At 38.3% G+C, this 17,483-nt stretch overlaps 1 protein-coding gene across 2 annotated transcripts in view; it reads left to right on the forward strand.

Moving 5' to 3' along the window:
• Window positions 1–17,483, forward strand: part of CEP104 (centrosomal protein 104) — a 34,564-nt gene that overhangs the window by 2,197 nt on the left and 14,884 nt on the right. The window contains exons 2-14 of one of the 2 annotated variants that reach the window (XM_050931687.1): window positions 635–683; window positions 1,590–1,716; window positions 2,866–3,039; window positions 4,105–4,243; window positions 5,140–5,202; window positions 6,205–6,281; window positions 8,355–8,523; window positions 8,756–8,914; window positions 9,705–9,935; window positions 11,255–11,458; window positions 12,117–12,284; window positions 13,408–13,581; window positions 17,266–17,442. In XM_050931687.1, the coding sequence (XP_050787644.1) occupies window positions 1,604–1,716; window positions 2,866–3,039; window positions 4,105–4,243; window positions 5,140–5,202; window positions 6,205–6,281; window positions 8,355–8,523; window positions 8,756–8,914; window positions 9,705–9,935; window positions 11,255–11,458; window positions 12,117–12,284; window positions 13,408–13,581; window positions 17,266–17,442 (1,848 nt within the window). In that variant the 5' untranslated portion in view covers window positions 635–683; window positions 1,590–1,603. The remainder of the gene's footprint in view (window positions 1–634; window positions 684–1,589; window positions 1,717–2,865; window positions 3,040–4,104; window positions 4,244–5,139; window positions 5,203–6,204; window positions 6,282–8,354; window positions 8,524–8,755; window positions 8,915–9,704; window positions 9,936–11,254; window positions 11,459–12,116; window positions 12,285–13,407; window positions 13,582–17,265; window positions 17,443–17,483) is intronic. The other variant, XM_050931685.1, reaches the window with a different exon arrangement.

Consider the following 17,483-nt stretch of genomic DNA (forward strand, 5'->3'; position numbering starts at 1 on the left):
TCCCAGCTTCTAGCAGTCAGAGTTTAGGGTCATCAAAGCATGGGGTTGCATTCCTGACCATCTTGGCTAATAGCCATTGATAGAGCTATCCTCCAGGAACTTATCTAATTATTTTTTAAGCCCTCTTATACTTTTGGCTTCAGAACATCCCCTGGCAATGAGTTCTCAGGTTGACTGTGCATTGTGTGAAGAAGTACTTCCTTTTGTTTGTTTGAAATATACTGCCTGTTAATTTAATTGGGTGACCCCTGCCTGGTCACTGGTTTGTTTTATGTGAAAGAGTAAATAACATTTCCTTATCACTTTCTCCACACCATTCATGATTTTATAGATCTCTATTATATGCCCCCCTTAATTATCTCTTTTCCAATTGGAACAGTCCCAAGTCTTTTTAGTCTCTCTCCATATAGAAGCTGTTCAATACCTCTAGTCATTTTTGTTACACTGCTCTGTACTTTTTCCAATTCTAATATATCTTTTTTTGAGATGAGGTGACCAGAACTGCATGCAGTATTCAAGGTATGGATGTACCATGGATTTATATAGTGGCATTATGATATTTTCAGTTTTATTATTTATCCTTTTTCCTTATGTTGGTAATATCCTTTTTTTTTACTGCCTGCACACCTAGCAGATGTTTTCAGAGAACTACCCGCAATGATTCCAAGATCTCTTCTTGACTGGTAATAACAAATTTAGACCCCATCATTTTGTGTGTATAGTTGGAGATTGTTTGCCAATGTGCATTATTTTGAATTTATCAGCACTGATTTTCATTCTTGCCCGGTCACCCAGTTTTGTGAGATCCTTTTGGAACTCTTCAAAGTCGGCTTTGGACTTAGCTATCTTGACTAATTTTGTATCATATACAAACTTTGTCACCTTATTGTTTCCATTTTTCCCAGATCATTTCTGAAGATGTTGAACAGCACTGGTCCCAGTACAGATCCTTAGGGGACCCTGCTGTTTACTGTTGTTCACTGTGAAAACTGACCATTTATTTCTACCCTTTGTTTTCTCTTTTAACCAGTGGCTGATCCATGAGAGAACGTTCCCTCTTATATCATGACTCTTTGTTACTTAAGAGCATTTGGTGAGGGACCTCGCCAAAGGCTTTCTGAATGTCTGGTTCTCATTTCCTTTACATTTAAGCCTGTTGGTTAAAATGCTTTGAATTCTTAAAATCATGTTTTCACTAAATTGGTCCTGAAACTTTTTGGGCTGTCACAGACAGGTGGATATGGAAACTTGGTCACTGAAATCCAGCTGGAACTGCACAGAAAACAATGTTACTAAAGTGGAAATTCTGAAATTGTGCAAATTGTACAAAGTTTCCTCTGAGTTTGGAAGTTTTCATTGGCTTTATTAAACAATGCTTGTAAAGTTAGCTAAAACTAATACCTTTAATATTTTGATAAATTTGATAGGATTTAGATTAAGAATCTGATGTGCTAGTATTTATTCAATAAAGTTCCCATGAAAGTGAACATTTTGTCTAAGTAGAGACTGCAGGCGTGGGTTGTACTTATTTAGTTGTAGCTTTTATAAAATGGATTAACTTGATTTTAAAAAGTCATTGTTTTGATCAGCTCAACTGTGCAGAATGCCACACAAAATTGGATTCGTAGTTATCAGTTCATCAGGACATGAAGATGGCTTCAGTGCAAAAGAACTGATGGTTCATGCACCAACAGTCAATGGATGGAGATCACCAAGGTACTATAAGTGAAAGAGTTATTTATATTAAGGAAGCATTGAAGTGTCTCTAAAATATGAGAGATAAGGAATTCACAGGGAAATAATTCTACTCTGGGTATCTGATTACATCAAAAAATAAGAAATCTAAGATAGAAAATCAGGATTTTGCATAGTTGCCTCTCATTCGAGATCACAAAGAGTTTGACAAAATCCAGCCCCAGTCCTGTGAACTGCTCCAGGCAGACTCCTGTGTCCACGTGAGATCCCATCAAGTCAGCTGCCTGGTTCTGGCTGCCCAAAGCAGATTGCAGGGTGAAGAACCTCACTGGCTGTGAGAACTATGGACCAAGTTCTGCAGTTGTCTTTCATCTCACGCAGCCCTTGTCTCCCAAAACTCCAGAGTGTTCTTAAAAGGGATACCATTAACTTGAAACAAGTCAATTAAAAAAAAAAGTGATTTTAGGCGCTACATCTGCCTCTGAGTCCCCCTGCCAATTTTTGTGGGTTTACAATCACTTGCCATCTCTAATTTTTTTAATGTTTTTCTCTCCATTTCTATTGTGTTACAGGCCCATGCAGCCAGCAGTGGGACCTGTCTATACACACTGCTGTTAAATATACAAAGTCAATTGAAAAAAGAGCCTCCCTCCCCCCTGCAAAAAAAATCCGAACTTGCTATATAGTGATGTTAGCAAGGCTGCACATTTTGGGGTGCCCGGGGAAAAATCTGAAACTGAGGGCCCCCACCCTGCTAAAAAAATTACCACTGAGGGAAGGCAGGGGGAATTGTAGAGTGAGCCCACACTACATTCAGCCCGCAGTAGGAGCTTGGCTCCTGTCTCACAGGGCTGGGACTGGTTCTCTGGCCTGGGCTTTCCAACCTGCAATGTGGAGTTGCAGAGCCACTGAGGTTTGGTCTGGCTGACCCTCTGTTGTGATGGCACTATGACCCTGCATGCCAAGCGGCAATGTCACTTGGTTTTAGGAGCCCTCTCAAACAAGGGACCTGAGCAAGCTGTCCCTCCTCCCCACTTCCTTCCCAGCATGGCTCTGAATGTTAGGGGTTACTTGTAGCAATAAGAGAGAGATAATTTTTAGACAAAATGTGATTCAAGTTGACGATAACTCTTTAAGAAGATGGCTAGTGAACATTTTCTTTACTTTCAGACTCTGCCAGTATCCACAAGAAATCGTCCTTCAGATGGTGGAGAGATGTCGAGTTCGAAAGCTGCAATTACTTGCTCACCAGTATATGATTTCAAGCAAAATTGAGTTCTACATTAGTGAAAATCTGCCTGAGTACTTTGCACCGTATCAGTCAGAGCGGTTTCGCAGACTGGGGTAAGTCAAAAGGTGCCAAATGATAGTGTCACTTTAATCAGAAAGGTAAGATTTGGGAAGGGAGTGGTACGTTAATCATGGGTAAAATGTTGATGTGATGTTATGCAAATAGGGAAGGGAAGTTCTGTCCCCCAGCTGCATCTGTGGGTTGCCTCAGTAATAAAGTTGAAGTCACTAGAATTCTGTGGGTGCAACTGAGGACAGAATTTTTCTCTGGGCTTTCAGAACACACATGACAGCTGCATTCATTTCTGTGTTTTTATTAAACACGGATATAGACATCTTACTAGACTTATCGACCAGTCTCTCTCAGTACACAAGCTGACATGTCATCTTTTTAAATAATGCATGTGGAACAGGCACAGTTGTTGAAAGGAGAAAAATCTATCAAAGCCCAATATGTATTAAGTATTGTGTCATTATTATTTATTTGTATTGTGGTAGCACTTAGAAGCCTCAGTTATGAACCTCACTGTGCTAGGTGCCTCTAACACATAACAAAAATATGATCCGTGTCCCAAAGAGCTTATAATCTAAATACATAATTTCAATTTTAATATCTTCAGATAGAAAAGTCCTTTTTATTGCAGTTTTAAAGGGATGGTGGTTGCCATAACTTCAGGTGGTTTTATGCATCTCTGTTCTCTGGTATTCTATTAATAGTTGATCATATTTAACACATCAACTCTTTTAATACATAGGCCCCAGTGCTGCAATTGTGTCCATATGTGTGGCTGCCAGAGTAGAGCCCCAAGGGTTCCCTCACACGTTTTCTCAATGCGGGCTCAGGGCCATGGGGCTTATTCTACTGAAGTGATATAGGGACTGATCCAAAGCCCTTGGAAGTCAGTGTCAAAACTCCTGTTGATTTCTGCGCACTTTGAATCAAGTCCGTAGAGTGCTTTTTAAAAAAGAGAAATGGCGTTCTTATTTCAGTTCTCAATACCATTTTAAAATTTATCAAAATACTAATTTGAATGGTTGTTGTACATTAACAAAATATATCTTACCTATTTGCGCATGTTTTTACACATTTCATCTGCTTAATCAATTTTCCTTCTACAGTTATGTCTCTCTCTCAGACAATGAGAAGACCGGGTACAAAGCACGGGAGCTGAAGTCAGTCTATGTGGATGCAGTAGGACAGTATCTAAAACTCACTTTCCATAAAAATTACATCAATAGATACAACTTATACAGTCAGGTAAGATGAATTAAAATGGTGACTTGATGCTCTAGACAGTATTGCAGTTGTCCAAGACTGCCGAAGCAAAATGCTGCTTTGATTTATAAAACTAAAATTGCCAGTGGGAAGTTGTTGTGAATGAGTAATTCTCAGAAAAAATGTCAATTAAAAGTCTGGTGTCTCTTTTCTTTAATGTGCAAATTATTAGCTTCAATTTATAGGGGTCTAGAGGTTTCTATACTACACTTAAGAAATTTGGTTATAATCAAGAGAGCTTTTGTCTGGCACACTTTCATCCAAGCACTGCATTCAGTGTGTCCAGAACAGATTAATCAAGTGTGCATTTCTATGCCTCTTTTCGTTTTGAGCTCTGAGTGTTTAATGTGTAATACAGCAAAGACAAACAGCTTTCTCTGAGATGGAATACTGCTGCTATCTTGCACAACACAATACTGCGCTTTGGGATCTGACTTTTTTTTGTAAGTGAATTAAGTAGTTACACTGCACATCTATCCAAAATGAGAGAAACTGAGAATCAGCCTCTCTAACTTTGCATAGTTATGCTGTGTATGAATCAGACTTATCTCCCTGAAAGGGGAGTAGCAGACCACTACACCATGTTGTTTCTAGCCAAGTTACCTTTAACTAATTTAGTAATAAATTGTTAAATATGTATCTTATGCTTACAATAAGCTCTTGCCTACCTATGTTTGGGTGCATAGGGCCCATAGAATGTATGAATTTAAGTAATTCACTACTGGATAATTTTCAGAAAGTGATAAAAATATTTTAGAGGTGCCAGCACAAGTTGTGTAGTGGCTCAGTGCATGTTATATCATTGTTCCAGTCTTCATAAATACAAGTAAAGTAATAATGGTCTTGTGTATCCGTATTTCTTTTTAATTCTATCTTAGGTTGCTCTGGTAGCAATAAATATAATTGGGGAACCTGCAGACTACAGCAATGACAGCAATAATGTAAGTATATAAAGATGATTATGGAAGAAAGTTTCCCTCTCAAACATAGACTGTCCTTTGAATGTTGCTGCATGTACTTAATAATGATGTGCTTCACCTAATGAAGGGTGCCTTTTGATTTTTCTTGTTGTTGTTACATTAGTGTTGTTTAAACAGAGCTGTCACGCTCTTATTTTCTGTTTTTTGTTTGGTTGTTTCTTTTTAATGTAATTTTGAAAAGAAATTCCCTTGGAAGGAGTAAATCAAAATAGCAACATGGAACTGAGTATGTTTGTATTTTCAGCCTTTTGAAATGCACAGGTTATTTTACATGCATGTGTACATGCAGTCTACTATGTAAAATGCAAAATGTCCTCCTTCCTGGATTTGGAGTTTACAGAGCAACAACAGGGTAGCAAATTTCAGGTCCAGCCTTTTCATCAGACTGGGTTTATTCTTCAGATCGGACTGCTCAACCCGCACCCTCGTTTCTTTATCCTAAGAGTTACTTCCATCTCCAAAAAAAGAACAGAAGAACTTGTGGCACCTTAGAGACTAACAAATTTATTTGAGCATAAGCTTTATCCACAGAAATGATTGTCCAGTAGAACCTAGTTAACATTAACCCTACTAGATTCTCACCTGATAATGAAGTGTGGTGTTTCAGGCAAATGCTGCTGTTCTCTTATAGTACAGTAAATATAAATTAGTTTTATTTTCAAAATTACTGTGTAATTTGCATGTAAGAGAATAGTTTTGTCATGTTTACTTTTACTGTTGTGCAAAACAAAACTAGTATTTTGTCAGAGTTGTAGTAAAAACTCTACTAACATTGTGAGACCTTTTTATATATGTGAGTTTGTTTGAAGATACTGTTAATTCAACTTAGTTATTTAAGTCTAACTATAGAGGCGTATAGGAAAAGGAATGACATGATGTCTCACATTTAATTGTTTGAATCTATAGTTTCCATCCTCTTCACAAAAAAGTTGGTGACATTACATTAATCTTTTTCTTCCAAAGCCTTCAAGAGAGAAGCTGATTGACCATTACCTTGGGAACAATCCAGATGACCTAGCCTTAGATGGAATATACCTCGGGTAAGACTTCTCTGCTGAGATTTGGATCAGAGGAGTTAATAAAACTAGTGACATCTTGAGCTATACTAAAAACAATTTAGATGCCAGAACTGTGTCAAGAACAAGTTGTGAATTGTGCTGATTATTGTTGGCCTTCAGCATTTAATTAACTTAATTATGTCTTACATGCCTAGTGAATGAACAGTGTGCAGTCATATTCTGTTGGGTCTTATTTCTTCATCAGCCACCCTTGTGTCTTATTTCTCAGAAACATTGTTATTCCTTAAATGCCAAATTTGAACCCAAGCAGTTGTTACAGAATTGATAGCACTAGCTATTCTTCTTAGCATCTTGTTAACCAGCACAACTTTAAATACCATTCATCCCATTTTCCTCTTTAACATTTACGGTGTGGTTGCCATCACAATGTGTATGCCGGCAAGTTAGGGATTCAGCCAATGTGGCAGCACTGCAAATTTGGCCAGTGTGGTAGTTCTATCAGCTGACAGACGAGGAGAGTAGTTTGGCTAACAGACTAGCCTGTACTCTCCAGAAGCTAGCTAGATCGCTGAGTTACTCTCCTACCGATATTATTGTCATAGCAAACAGCCATGTAACTGTCAGAGACCACCAACAGCCAGCCCTGTGTTTCTCAGCTAGGCTTTTTCGGCTGCATAATTATATGGCCCACATTTTCAAACCTCTACAAAAGCCATACAAATTGTTCCTACAGAAGCCCTCTTTTGGGCATGCAGATCAAGTAACTGACTCAGTTTGTATGCCAATAAGTGTGCAGTTACTTGATTTACACATGTTGGTTTTTGCAAGTGGTGTTGATGTATGAACAATCTGTGTCTATTGCATAGGATTTTGATATTTTGGCCTATAATACTTCCTGCTTGTTCTGATCAGATTGATCCAATTCTAGCATTATTTGATCAGAATAATCAGCAGATTATTGAATTATCTGTGACAACTGGAGGAAATTTCAGAGCATGCCTGGTACACAAAAACACTCAATCGGAATAACACAATCTTTTAGTTTTCAGGAATCTTATTTTTCTGGATCTTTTTTTCTTTGTTCATTTTAAAAATGTTAGCTCTCACTTAGAAGAAGAGACTGTTATTCTCAGTGATAAATTCATATATTTTTAAGGTCAGAAGGAACCATTATGATCATCGAGGATTCTAGTCTGAACTGTATAACACAGACCTTACAGAAATTACTGGGTGAAATGCTATCAAACCCCTATCTTGTGATTGGGTTAGAGAATATATTTTTTAGAAGGACATCCAATTGTCATTTAAAGACTTAAATGATGAAGAATCTACCATGTTCCTTAGTAAGCTGTTCTAGTGGTTAATTTCCCTTGTAAGTAGGAGATATTTTCTTTTGAATAAAAGGCAATTTTCTGTGGACATTGGTTAATTGTTTACTTACTAAAATCACTGCAGTCATAGCAACATTGACTAGCGCTAGAGGCAGTATTCTCCAGTTTATCTCATTTGGTGGAAGAAGCACCTCAGAGTGGATCTGGGAGGAGGAGGATTTGGTGAATGATGGAAATAACAGGAGTGTAATAATTAGCTATTACCTAGTACTTTAAATTTTCAGAGCCATATGTAAACATTATAACAGACATCTGCTCTTCTTCCTTAGAAAATCTCAATGACCAGAGGAGCTCTTTCATTTACATAGAAATGTGATAATTTAATCATATAGCTGTCACTGAAAACAACAGATCACATCAAAGTCTCGGTGGTAGTAGGTCTAGAACATTGAGTTAGGAGATAGCATATCCACTAAACTTCAGTGTAGAGTAAAATGGAAAATATACATTTGCTTAAATATTCTTTTGGTTTCAATAATAACTCTTACAAGAGCTAAACTTGTATTTCAAAGTAAAACAGGAAAAATGTGACTTTGATGAGCCATTTAAAATAAGTGAGATCCACAGTATACTGAAGAATGAGAAAAAATAATTGTCATCTTTTAATATATATTAATCTTCTCACAGCAAAAAGAGAAGGAATATATTGTAGCTGGTGCTTCAGATTAACCTCAAAAATATCTTTTTTTTTATTTTTCTCCAGAAAACCTGATTCTATTTCACCGCTGGATGATTTGGCTTTTGATATGTACCAGGATCCAGAAGTTGCTCAGATAATTCGTAAACTGGATGAGAAAAAGCATGAAGCTGTCCATCATGAACGTTATGACTATGCCAAGAAACTCAAACAGGCTATTGCTGACTTGCAAAAGGTACTGTTTAATGACTGTTATGTCACAAATCCATGAGTTTTTCATTTGTCCATAAGATGGTCCTCAGTCTTTGCAGTAAAATACATTTGTGGTGGCAGCAGGTCACCCCTCTGGTGTGTTTAAAAAATAATAAATGAAGAGTCGAACAATTGAGTTTTATAGGCTGGAATCTATGTACATTTAAAAGAATGTGATTTTCCAACCTTAATGACATGAAAGCACCATTTTTCAGGTTGGGGAACGACTCGGGCGGTATGAGGTAGAAAAGCGCTGTGCTGTAGAGAAGGAAGATTACGATCTTGCTAAACAGAAGAAACAGCAGATGGAAGAGTACCGCCTGAAGGTCTATCAGCAACTGGAGCTGCACAACCTTCTGGATCCAGAGCTGATGGTAGGGAACACTAGTCATAATATAAAAATAAACACATGGTGGCTTGACTCATAAGGTTTTATCAAGTTGTATTATAAATAGAGATGTGCCTGAGAAGCTAAAATAATAAACTCATGGGATAGGACTCATAAGATAATTGTCATAGAGTATTTTTGTTAAATCTTTTTTTACTTGGATTGTTAGTTGCTCATATAGCATCAGAGGTTGGCTTTCTCTGCTGTTGACCTGTATTCATTTAGTTTTTCCAGGTATATACACTTAATGGTCTATAAATAATAATGAAAAGGTACTAACATATCACAGTTACACTAGATACGCTCACGTGTTTTGTCACAGATTTTCAAGGATAAAAGAGACCATTAGATCACTTAGTCTGACCTAAACGTAACCAAGGCACGTGGCTTTCTCATATTTCTAAGCACCTCTTGTTGTTACTAACGTAAATGCATAAAGGACTTCTAGTGGCATCACTGCAAACCACAGGAGTTCAAAATGAGTGACATACCACAACCCTAAGGTGTATTTATAGCTTAGAAAGCTATTGGAAAGCATTATTTGCCAGTTAGGTGAGGCTGCTTATAATCTGTTGTCTTCTCCTTTGTGTTGCTTTGCTGTTATGCCAGACACCTGCATTTAGAACCATGATTTCCACTAATTTTTATAAGTGGAGTTGTAGTGTTTATTCGAAAACAGCTGATGCAGTAGTGGTAACTGAGCTTCACTTTCAGAATTTTATTTTGAAGCAGTGTACTAAAACCTTATTGTACAAAATTGCCCTTTCTTTTCTCAGATCCGAAGACCTCCTGAATTGCCACTTGAGCCTATGGTTTATTCAGTTAGCCCTCGGCAAAAGAAACCCATGCAGTCACCTCATCATGAGAAAACAGAAGCACAGAAGACCGAGCCTTTGCCACAAGAAAAGCCACCCAAAACAACTTCACCTGAGCCCACTGTTCCTGAACACTCCACTTCTCCTGTTGCTCAGCCATCAGTCTCTGTAGAGGGTTTTCCAAAGATAAATGTAAGTGATCTTGTTTATCTAAGCCTTCTCTGCTTCAAGACCTCCCACATTTACAAGAGATCATCATATAATCATGTCCAACCAAAAGTCATCTTTCTTGGCCATTTCTATAGGAATCTACCAGAGAAAAAGTTTTTCTTATTACATGCAGCTTCCTGTAGAAATCTGATCATCATTTGGTTATGCTGATGTCTCATATGGCATCAGAGGTTGGCTTTCTCTGCTGTTAATCCGTGTTCATCTAGTAATAATAATGTTTAGCATCTCTTGTGAGAGACTCTTGAAAGCCTTTACAAACATTCATGCAGACTGAGTTAAGTAAGATTATCCCCAATTTACAAATAGGGAAATTGACATAAAGAGAAGTTAAGTGATTAGTCCAAGGTCACACTGCTGATTCACTTTAGACCTGGGCTACAAGTCAGCCTGTTCCTCTAATGATCTGATAACACTCCTCTTTTATGAATTATCATGTGTGAGTCCAGGCTTATGGCCAAAACAGCAGCAAAGAATATGCTGGAATGAGATTGAAGAACATAGTAATGGCTTGATGGCACATGCACCACGAGGAAAAGTAATCCAGGCTGTAATCGTAATAAAATTCTTGGAACCAGAAACACTAAGCATATGTCTAGGCTGCAATTAAAAACCCATGGTTGGCCCATGCCAGCTGACTCGGGCTCACAAGGCTGGGGCTGCAGGGCTGTTTCATTGCAGTATAGACATCCAGGCTCAGGCTGGAGCCAGGCTCTAGGATCCTGTGAGGTGGGATGGCCCCTGTGCACAGGCTGCAGCCTGAGCTGGAACATCTGCACTGCAGTTAAATAGCTTGTTAGCCTAAGCCCAAGTCAGATGCACCCTCCAGCTCTAGGTGTCTAATTGCAGTATAGACATAACCAATAAGGCCAGCCCAACTTCCGCTGAAGCCAGTGGAGACTCCCATTGACTTCAGTAGGGCTTGGATTGGACCCTAAGAGCAGCAATAATCTCTTTACAGCACACTGGAGTAAAATAATGGAATTGTTTACATTGTCTTCATCTCTGGAGAGTGGCTATAAATGGAATTCCATAATGTTTTTCTTATCTGCTTAATGTCATATAAAATATATCCTTTGTACTGACTTCCATTCTGAAAGCACTGTTACCATGGTAACAGGATGGAAAAGAAAAGGAAAACTTCCAAACCTGCTTTTAAAATGCAGGAGATACAACTCTATAGAAAAGTCTGGATGGATTGTGTTGAAATGAATCAAAGTAGTGATGGAACACCATCGGATCTGAGTCACAATTAGAATTACTTTGCTTGTCTTCTCCATTAGGTTGAATTTTTGCCATATGATGAGAGACCTCTTCCAGCTATTCGTAAGCAGCATGAGGATGGATTTGCTTACCTTGAGCCAGAGATGAATGAAGAAGATATCAGTGATACTCCAAGAAGTGGCATCACTGGAGAACCAGAACCATTAACTGAGAAAGCGCTGAGGGAGGCTAGCCCTGCCATTGAAGTTTTCGGAGAGGCCTTGGTAAAGACCAGAAAAATAAACAACTTCACATTTATAATCCAGATCTTGAGTCATTTTAGAATTCACTTTGTGAACAAAAGCATGATGAAATAATGGCTTCAGATATGTAATGATTAAATAGAACTGCAAATCTAAAGTTTGGTATTGCTATAACTAGTATTAAAATCAGGTGCCTATTTTCAGTATTTACATGGCTACCTAACTTTCTGTTGCTAATGAGTTGATTACATATTATCAGAGGAATCTATTATATCTAGATAAGTTTATGCAGTTCATCCATTTTCGGGAGCGAAATAAGAAGATGTTTACAAATTATCTGCTTTAGAATTTGTCCTCTGATGGAAGTTGCACTGCTAGTGTCAGTGATTGGTGCTTTATCAGTAGATAGGTAATTGACAAAATCTGGGATAGTTTGTTGAGTTTAAGGTATTAATCCTTTTTCTTTTGGTATAAAGTCTCATTTTTCCTTTAAGCAATCTTATGGAAGAGATTTTCAAGTATGCAAAAAGAAGTAACATGCCTCAGTCCCACTGAAAGTAAATGGGATTTGGGCTCCTAATTCCCATTTTGCCTTTGCAAATCTCTTCCTGTGTCACACTAAATTATGCATTGAGTTGCCAGTATTAGCCATTTTAACAGTAATCTTGCTCTGTATCAGGTTGCAGGAGCATATTCCAAGACTTGGTCATATCGAGAAGATGCACTGCTTGCTATTTATAAAAAGCTGATGGAAATGTCTGCCAGCACATCTAAGGATGATTTAAAGAATATGCTTAGAGCTGCTGTCTTTCTTATAAGAAGAGCCATAAAAGACATAGTGTCTTCAGTGAGTAATACTGTTTCATTATAAAAATATCCTAATTGAAGCTCCAGTCCTGCACAGCCTTGTGCAGGGCTATACTCACATGGAACAAGTTGCAGGATCAGGACCTGGTAAATGAAGGCTTTGAGTTGAGAAAATAATTGTAATTTAATAATATTAAATATCTGAATAGCCTACACTCTAAAAGGAAATGCTGTTTATATTAATTTTGGCTTTGAATAATAGGTGCAATTTTACAAAAATGTGAGTTAATGCAGATTTTTAATTGCTGCAGAATTTAGGAACTGCATAATATAGAGAGGTAAATATTTTAATAGTTTATAAAATGTGAGCATGTTGAGTTGTCTGTATATTGCATACCACCAAGAATAGTGACAGTGCTCAATAAATAAGTTTTATGAAACTTTTATACAGAACGTAAATGCTATAGTAGAAAGAGTCTATTAGGCTATTTAGCAAATAATATATTTGATGGGTAAGGCTCAGTGTTTGTCATGGAAGTTACGGATTCTGTGACTTTCTGTGACTTCTGCAGTGGCCAGTGCGTCTGGCCCAGGGGCCATCTGAGCAGCTCAGGCAGCTCCCGGGCCAGGCGCACCGACCTCTGCTGGGGCAGTCTCAGGGCCTCCTGCCCCCTAGCAGCAGGAGTTTGCGTGTAGGGGAGCTCCAGGCTGGGGGTTAGGGTGTGGGGCAGTGCTTACCTGTTGGGGGGGAGGGCTCCACTGAAGGGTGACAGGAACTCTCCTCCCTCATCTCCTAGCTCCACGTGCTCCTTCTGCCTGCAGGCACCGCCCTCGCAGCTCCCATTGGCCATGGTTTCCAGCCAATGGGAGCTGCAGAACCAAGGTTTGGGACAGAGCAGAGGCAGCATGAGGAGCTAGGTGCTGGGATCGCCACTTCCCAGGAACTGGGTAGGAAATCCTCCCCAGCCCCACCATCCCCCTCCCCCTGAGCACCCATAGTGCCCTCCCAAGCTGACTCCTCCCCAAGTTTTAGTCAGGGATACATAGTAAAAGTCATGGACAGGTTCATGGGCCATGAATTTTTGTTTACTGCCCATGACCTGTATTACATGGAAGTAGGAAATTTTAAAATATTTTTTGTTTTAATAATCTTTTTAACTCAGGTTTTCCAAGCTTCCCTGAAACTTTTGAAAATGATCATCACTCAGTATATTCCAAAGCATAAACTAGGTAAACTGGAAACAGCTCATTGTGTGGAAAGAACGCTTCCAAATCTGCTTTCTAGAACAGGAGACTCCTCAACCCGTCTTCGTATTGTGGCTGCCAACTTCATTCAGGTAGGAATATCATCTGGAAATGCATATTAGATTGACTTTTAACACACCATTTAGCTGTTTTACCCACACATACGACAGACTGAGAATGCCACCAAGACACAGACTGCATGACATCTGTCCAAAATCAAATATAAAGTTAATATATGAAAATGTAATAAGATATATCGGTGCTATAGTAATCCATTTACTGCTGCTGGATTAACCTGATAAACTCCATATGATGGTTGGTTGTTTTGACGCTAAATGTTAATTACCCTTTTTGGTTTGAATGTGATGTTTCTGGTAAATACTTCATTACAGATTACACTATCATATTTTCATGCTGATTGTTCAGGGCCACCAAGGACTTCCAGACTCCTGGGCTGGCTGCCTCCTGTGCTGCTCAGCTCCCAAGCAGGCAGCTGTGGAAGCCAGCTCGCCCTCAGGTCTGGAAACCCTCCATCACCAGTCCCAAGAAGGTCCACCCCAAAAGTTGCAAAATTTGGAAGCTCCAGCACCTGCTGACTGAAATTGACATTCTTGTCCGTTTCATTGTGGTAGCTAAACTGCCAAGAAAGTCAATTTTAGTCAACAGCTGCCCTCTGGAAAGCCTGTTTCTTTTTTGGAAATGTAATGTGTTGGTGTATGAGAAGCAAAATATTTTTCAGGATTTCCAGTTCATAAGAAATTTCAAAATATTGTACTGAATTGGAATTAGTTCAACATTTTGAAATATGGTTTATCTCATGAACTGGAATTCCTGAGATTCATCTTGTACTGCTTGTGAATGCAGGAGACAGACCTCTCACAGGATTTGGACCTAAACAGTGGAACTCACGCACAGAAGAAATAATGATCATGAACCTCACAGTAGTTGGAACTTAACTCCATTTGTTTGACTTAGCTTCCTCACAATTACTTTTTCAGCAGGTTGCTCGAATCTACTGATTGTGGAATAATCTGCTAGCTTTCCGTCTACTCCTGCAAGAGCAGAATGGACACACAGTTTAGTTTGCCATTCTTTTTTTATTATGATTAATTTGAGGGGTACTGCAGTGATGAGAGCTATGAAAGTACCTAGATAGTCCTTGTCTCCTATTTGTAATATGGTAGAATTTTTGATCAAAAGAAAATATATTTAAACTCAAACTAATTGTAAAATTATAAGTAAACTTACCTGTTCTGTGACTGAATTTTAGAGTCATTTTATAGAGTCTTTAAAATAAAAACTAAGGGAAATTTTTAATTAGAAGTAAACAAATGATGTAAATATCAGATTTAGCAAAAGAAAAAAGGGGTGCCAATTTAAAAATTGACAGTCCATTCCTCCTGTGGTGGCAGTGAGCATTTGTGAACAGCTGTTGAAGTACAGACTCTGTTTTCCAGTAGAACTTGCAAGCAGGAAAGGTAATTCTCTGTGTGTGTATATGTGTTAATATAGTGCCAGGGGAGGGTACTAGGTGAGTCACTGGCTCTGGTTTATTTTATCATTGCATTCATCCAGATGGGGAGAAAAGGTTTTTCTTTCATTGCAGACTTGACTCAGATTTTAATAGGGATAGTGTGAGCGCTGCTCTGGTATGTCACTCTAAAGCCAAAAGTGGCTTCTTGCTTGCTTGCTTATGAATACCTCTTGGCTCATGTACAATAGATTTGTAATTGTATACTCGAAAGGAAATGAGGAAGCCATTAGTGGTGTAGTTTTGTAGCCAGGACATAGAGTACTGTTACTTGAAAAAGAAGGAAGATGTACTTACTGTATTATTGCTAGCAGAAAATTAAAAAAATCTTAATAGAATCTAAACAATAAAACATAATATTACACTGTCACTCTAAATATTTCTTATCATAGGATTTTTGTATGACATTTCCCTACAGGAGGTATAAAAGATGGTCAAACAGCCCTTTTCCTATATACACTTAGTACCTTTTCCTGTAGGTTTGCCTCTTACTTGAAAAGTGAATGCAGATCATTCATGTGTCCTTTAAAAAATATGAACTAAGTTTAAATGAATCATTGCTCTGTAATCGCTTAAAATCAAACTAATTTATGAAAGAAGCTGTTTCTCTAATGCCACTTACTCCTTTGGCACAGGGCCCCACGCAGACAGCGCAAATGAAAGGTTCATCAATTACCCGGTGTAATGGGTGCCTGCCGATCAGTGTTCTTCCTCCATGTGCATCCACTACATTTTCTTTTGATCCTGGTGCAAAGCTGCTTCACGTCTCGCTTTTTTCCTGTAAACTGTTATTCTCTTTCCTAGCTACTGGCCACCAGTATTCAGTCAGTTGTGCTGGCAAGACCAATAGTGGCTTATGGTCTGAGCTATGTTGCAGTAAACCTGTTAAAACAGATTCTTCTTTCTGTACAACCTACCTGAACTAATGTCTGGCTCCTTCTCTATTGTTCCCTGTTTGTCAGGTTTGCTTACAAGAGAACAGAGAGCAGTGATTTCAAGGGAATACTACCTGGCTTCATAGCCTCGTGATCTGCTGCCTGTGCTTCCATACTTCTGTTGTCACAACTGACTTGCGTGTTTCTTTGAATTTACTTGTTGTTGGTAGCTCTTTGGACAAGTCAGGAAAACTTAGCTTAAATATACTTTTCTCCTTTTTCATGTGACCTTAGCAAATTTAAAGCACAACTAACTAAATGTTATGACTTTTTTTGGTGTTGAAGACCATAGTGATGCTTGGCACCACACTGAACGTAAAAATAAACCAATTAACTAAATTACAGACATTACTTGAAATGTTAAAAAATACAAACCAAAACCTTATCTTTAAGCTGTGGCACTGAAGAAATGAAATGGGCACAAAAGTTAGTGTAATTTGAACACAAGTGAGACTCCAATTGCATTGACCATGTTTTAGGATTTAGAACTTATGTAGGAATGGAGAACTGTCCTAGAAATATGCATTTCTTTACCCTTCATAAAAGCACAGAATATATGAAAATGCTAGTCTTCACTGTTCATTAGTGGAAGGAACATTTATTGATTTATGCATATTAATATTTATTCACAGGGAAAAGTAACTGGCTTTATTTGTTAAATTTACTCAGTGGGTCAGATTCTGATCTGTTATGCTACACAGTAGATCAGGAGCTGTTGGATTTAATCCAGGTTTCTTATTGAAATCAGAATCTAACCTAATAAAACTAAAATGTTAAGTGAAAGTTACTTAATTTTAACATTTGTAGAAAAAAAAATCAGTTTTGCGCACACAGCTAGAATAGATACTGTCTAGCATTGAAAGGACTGAACAGCAAGCATCTTACGACAACAGAACTCAGCTGTGAGGCAGTTTCCTTAGTAGATCAATAAAATGTGAGGTGGTAGATTTCCTCGCTACTTCAGTTATTTAAAAACAAAAAAAACTTAATATCCAATTCTGCAGGTCTTGTTCTAAAGAAAGGTCCCAGTGAAATATGTAGTTCTCAGCAGACGCAATATGTGCATGTTCTTTGTCAACAAAGCTGTTGTCAGTAGCAAGACTGACACTTATATTCTTCTCTTTATGCTGTGTACAGCAGACTGTGTTGAAATAGTGAATGACCATCTGCCTCTCCTGAAAGGCTTATCTCATTGTAACTAACACGGGACATTCTTGGTTATGAGGTCCTGAACAATGTTGGCTTTGCAAACCATTTCATCCTGTGTTTCAGCATTTTCCTGTGTGAGTTAACTCTGTATTTCCCTACAGGAAATGGCACTATGTAATGAAGTTAAACCTCTTCAAATCATTCCGGTTCATCTGGTCCAGCCATTGAAACCAAATTCCCCTACTCATCTGGCAATGAGTCAGGTGGACTTGGTAGAACAGCTGTTGAAAGACCTGGGAACAGAAAACTCTGGGTTTACCATTGACAACGTCATGAGGGTAAGAGTCTGAAACTACAGTATTTTAAGTCTCTTTTCCTT

This window comes from Gopherus flavomarginatus, chromosome 21, assembly GCF_025201925.1.
Source record: "Gopherus flavomarginatus isolate rGopFla2 chromosome 21, rGopFla2.mat.asm, whole genome shotgun sequence".
Classification (NCBI taxonomy): Eukaryota; Metazoa; Chordata; order Testudines; family Testudinidae; genus Gopherus; species Gopherus flavomarginatus.